We start from the raw sequence: 4,749 nt of genomic DNA, 5'->3' as shown, positions 1-4,749 counted from the left end.
TTTCAAAATAAAAATGCACTTTAATTACATGACCTGGTGGACTAAAATCTTCTGACCACAGAGAGTGTTTCTGGAGAGGAAGCTGTCAAGGGGAGTTATTGTCAAATGACACACACACACACCCACACACACGCGAACGCGCACGCACACACACGTACACGCACACACACCTGGGTAAAAATAACAAGAAACAACAGGAAAGAAAAGCCACATCTTCACCTGAATCTTTGCACGCACGCACAAAATATGCATTGATGCAATAAAAGGAATCACCAAAATTATAACAAAATTGCCAAACCCTATTTCCATACCCCAACACCCTTCCACCCGCCTCCCCTGGCACATGTTTCAGGTAGAGTTTTTAATATCGCACTGAGGCATGGGGCTCTCCATCCAGGGGCTGATGCATCATCAACTCACACTGATTCTTAACATGTAAACACACACAAACAGTTCTCAATCCTGCAGCTTTTTAATGTTCTGTTAAGGAAGAGGAGAAGCAGAGCATCAAACGTAGCCAAATGAAAAATAAATCGACTTTTTAAATATCTTATGAGTTGACAGTATAATGTGTTGACAGTTTCCCAACAAAAAGATTGAGTGACTTTATGTGCACAAAGATCCTCAAACAAACCTCGATTTAGTCTCATTGCATTTATAAAATATGTGAAAATATGATAGGCTAATAAGTAGGTGGCGATCTGAATGCATCAAACTCAGCGGTTTTTGAATTTTATTTCTTGTGGAAATGCTTTTTAAGCAAAGAGATGGGGTGCTATGTCAGTGATGCTTAAATGATTTAATAATATGTCAGAAAATAAAATAATATACTTCCTGTTTTTATGCTGATTAACATAAAAAAATGATAAAAATGCCTAAATCCTACTTCTCTCATTACCCCTCATGCTAACGATGCATCTCTAAGTGGTAGTTTGTCCCAGTCGTTCCTTTGGTCAAATGGTCGAGGAAAATAACTTTACAAACTTAGTAGAAACTGAGATTTTGTTTTCAGGAGCATACATGGTAATCAAGGGTTGTCTGCAAATATGCTTGAAAATCTAAAAAAAAAAAACCCAACAATATTTTCTCCCAACAATATTTTCTCTCAAGCTGCTGCAATGTCCAGCTTGAGTAGCATCGATATACTGCATTTGAATTTTAACAGAAAAAAAAACCTGATTAAAATATTTTTTTCTTATCAGCACAACAGTTAGTTATTTTTCATTACTTGCACGTTTTAGAACAACTACAAAAGTTTTTTTTGTTGCTTCACTGGCAATGTATAATCAAAATCTGAATACGCCTCAAATACATTTAAAAATAGGAATTTTTCAATAGAGTATTTTTTTGCATTTTTTTCTTCTCTAACAAGCAGAAAGAATACAGAGTTTTGACGTCTGCTGTGCATGTGAACCATTTTCAAGTGAGATATTTTAACAACTACCTGAGCCAATGGACAGTGGGAGGAGACGAAAACACTTCAGGAAATGTTGTTCAACCCAAATGTGGGACACTGGAATTCTTGAGATTAACCATTAAATCGGTTTACTGTCGCATTACTTTTGACTGTGTCTGCAAGTGCATCTTCCATCCCCTTTTTCAATCGTGATGCTTTAAAAAAAAAAACTGCTTTCAAAGATTCCTTCATCTGACATCCCGCTGATCAGAAACAACTGAGACGTCACAACCCTTGGAAACATGGAGTTCAGGTGTAAGAGTGAGAGGTGATTTCAACCAGTGTAGTATTGATTTCTTTGTTGAGGTATTGCAGATGGCACTCGTACATTTAAAAGAAGCTTTTGTTGACTTCAAAGAGGAGCCTGAACTGTGCTCCACTTCTACAGCTCTTTTTTGCACTCAACCAGAAAGCAAAGACACAAGCAATGAAGGTCAAAGGGGACTATTCTGCAAGAAGAGCTGAAACACCTTAATTGCTCTTTGTTTTGTTTAAATAAAAGGTTTTTTTTATCCTTTGGATGAAATTTACATAAAAAAAAAAACAAAAAAAAAACAAAAGAGGCCTCTGCAGATGTGCCGAGAATATCACTGTGCTGTTATGGTGACATGGATTTGTTTTTTCTATTTTTTTTTGTGCACAGATCTGAGCCATGAGAAACCTTTGGCCTGAAACCTTCTGCCAAACACAAGTGTCGCGTATTAGAGAATTAATCCCCATCGACGTGGTTGCATCTTAATGCTCGGTGACCTGCAGAGAAGCCCGCCAGCGTCTCTCTCTCTCTCTCTCTCTGTTTTTCTTTCTCCCTTGCCCTGCAACTAAAACATTTCATCTTTTTTTTTTTCCAGTGTTTATCACAACTTTGGCATCAGCTTTAACATTTTAACTCACCGCAGTAGTGGCGGTTTCATTATTATTAGGCTTTTCTTCTGTCTCAGATGTGCTCATCGATGACTGAGCAGCAATGTTTGATTTTTCTTTTCTTTTTTTCTTTTTACAGATGGCTTAACTTCTAGAGAGGAAGTAACAGAGCAATTATAAAGCTAATTTAAATTATTTTCTCTTTGCCCAAAAAAAGCTTTTTTTTCACCCTTAAAAATAAAACCTCAAAAATGTTCAGTGGCTAAGAAAAAGTAGTTAACTTGCACTGATGCTCCTAGAGTTAGCTAAACTGTGAAAGTTGGTTTATGTCTGGCCTGAATTTGGCACAGGTCAAAACTGGAAATCTTTGTTAATTATAAGCGATCAATCTCAAAAAGTAACACTTAAAAAACAATAAATAAAAAATACAAAAAGTTTGCAACAGTTCTAACACCTGACCAGTGATGGTATTACCGTCTGCACGGCTCTGAACAGAGAAAACCTCCAACATGAAGTCGTAAAGTGCAAAATGTGTAATTTCCTCCACATGTTTCTTTGCATAAACGTTCATAAGTGCGCAGTGACTGTGAGACCTACCTGCCCTGCTTGGTGATTATCATCTCGGTCTGGAACTTGTGAAACTTGGCCCACAGCGGGTAGTTATTTAGCAGAACCTGGGTCTTCCCGCACACCTGCAGCCCAGGTAAAGGGTAGAGAGGCCGCTGGTAGCCATGCTGGAAGCCCGCCGGGTAGTTCTCCGCAGAGGGGGAGTACACCGGGTCTTTACCTCCAGTGGGGAAACCCTCTCCCGCCGCGGGGACGTATCCCTGCCCGGCGCCGCTCCTCTGCGGAGAGCGCACGCCGCCGTAGGGGCAGCCGCTCAGGGTCTGCGCGTAAAACCTACCGGGCTGCGCCCCGTAACCCCCCACTGTCTGCTCCGTGTGGTAGGGCAGGCTGAGAGGGTCCTGGCCGCCCTGAACCGAGTCCGAATAGTAGAAGCGGGCGTCCTGGATGCCCATCTTAAACTCGGCTAGATCCTTGCCGCCGCGGTGGAGGTGGCTGCTGATGTCGACGCTCTTTCCGAGAGTTTGCGCTTCAGTCCCATTCAACATGCTGAGGTAGAGGCTGCCACCTATGCCGCCCATTTGCAGCGTCGCTCCCGGAGTGTGTCAAAAGTCATAAGCTTAACTCAGACTGCCAGTAAAAAGGAAGAGGAAAAAAAAAAGAAAGAAAGAAGAAAAATAACAACAAAAGCAGCAGAGTCTGGACTGTTTTATCCTCACCTAGGAGAGAAAGCGCTCTGACATGCGGCACATTTAAACTTGTCCGCCGCTCAGAGGTGAAAACATCTCTCACACGCTCCGTTCACACCAAACTTTAGCTTTTTTGTTTTTTTTAGTTTTTTTTCTTTTTACTACTACAGGAGCGGGTGAGTGTCTTTTATTTGACTCCAACAGTGACTCAAACACATGCTCCACTTTTTAACCTGTGACATACATATATTAAGTGGTCATGTTTTGGAGGAGTGTCAGGAGCGCGCAGAGAGGACGCGATAGGCTCCAGATATGAAAGAGCCACCCCTCCTCTTCATTATAATACATACACACTCACTGGCACACACACACACACACACACACACACTGTGATGGACTCGAGCACCTCAGGAAACTGTTTCTAATTAATATAAACACAGCAGGGATTTAAAAGGCATATATTTTTTTGGCACCCACTTGGCGCAATTCGATTAAATGCATTTTGTATTCTGAACTTATCTCCAACTCAGTTCGTGCGCTCCACCGAGACATCTGCGCGTTTTAATAATGCACTTTATAATCGTCGTCCTTTTTGACTGCAGCCATCCTCTCTCTAGTGTTAATTCGTTGAAAACTGGGATTTATTGTAATCTGACTGAATGCCTGGGTTATACGAACAATAATCGCCCACTCTCTTTCAGTTACCTTTTTGTCTTTTTTGTGGCCGTGTTTCTCTCCTTCTTAGTTTTTCCTCTCCATAAACTAGTCGACAGGTTGAATCATCACTGAATCAGAAAATTTGGTTTTCGCTTTCCATTTGACTTCCGATGCACCTGAAGAGAAAAAAAAAGCTCTTTTATTGCTTCATTACTATTATTATTACTAAACCATTGATAATGACATCGGTTATATTGTTCTGGAAATTTGCGCAAGAAATTATGGATTTCACTGGAAAATAAGAAAACTGAGTTAAAAAAAACAAAACATCTAAAATGTTTCCGAAAGGACCTTCTTCTCTATTTATTGCTTTAGTTCTTTTCTTGCAAAAAAAAAAAAAAACTATTTTAAAACAAATTATTAATATTACAAACAGTATAATTAAAATCGTTGATGTATTTAGAAGAACCTGACATTTCTGAAGGATTTGTCAAGACCTCATGGAAAACTTTTAACAGTTGA

At 40.0% G+C, this 4,749-nt stretch overlaps 1 protein-coding gene across 1 annotated transcript in view; it reads right to left on the bottom strand.

Annotated features, from left to right (window-relative positions):
- Positions 1-3,821, bottom strand: part of tbx21 (T-box transcription factor 21) — a 26,236-nt gene extending 22,415 nt beyond the window's left edge. The window contains exon 1 of the mRNA XM_008437413.2: positions 2,915-3,821. Within this exon, the coding sequence (XP_008435635.1) occupies positions 2,915-3,462 (548 nt within the window). The 5' untranslated portion in view covers positions 3,463-3,821. The remainder of the gene's footprint in view (positions 1-2,914) is intronic.
- Positions 3,822-4,749: the final 928 nt, after the last annotated feature.

Source organism: Poecilia reticulata, linkage group LG19, assembly GCF_000633615.1.
Source record: "Poecilia reticulata strain Guanapo linkage group LG19, Guppy_female_1.0+MT, whole genome shotgun sequence".
NCBI classification, from domain to species: domain Eukaryota; kingdom Metazoa; phylum Chordata; class Actinopteri; order Cyprinodontiformes; family Poeciliidae; genus Poecilia; species Poecilia reticulata.
Note: the sequence above shows the minus strand (reverse complement) of the source record. Positions and strands in the feature narration are given on the sequence as shown.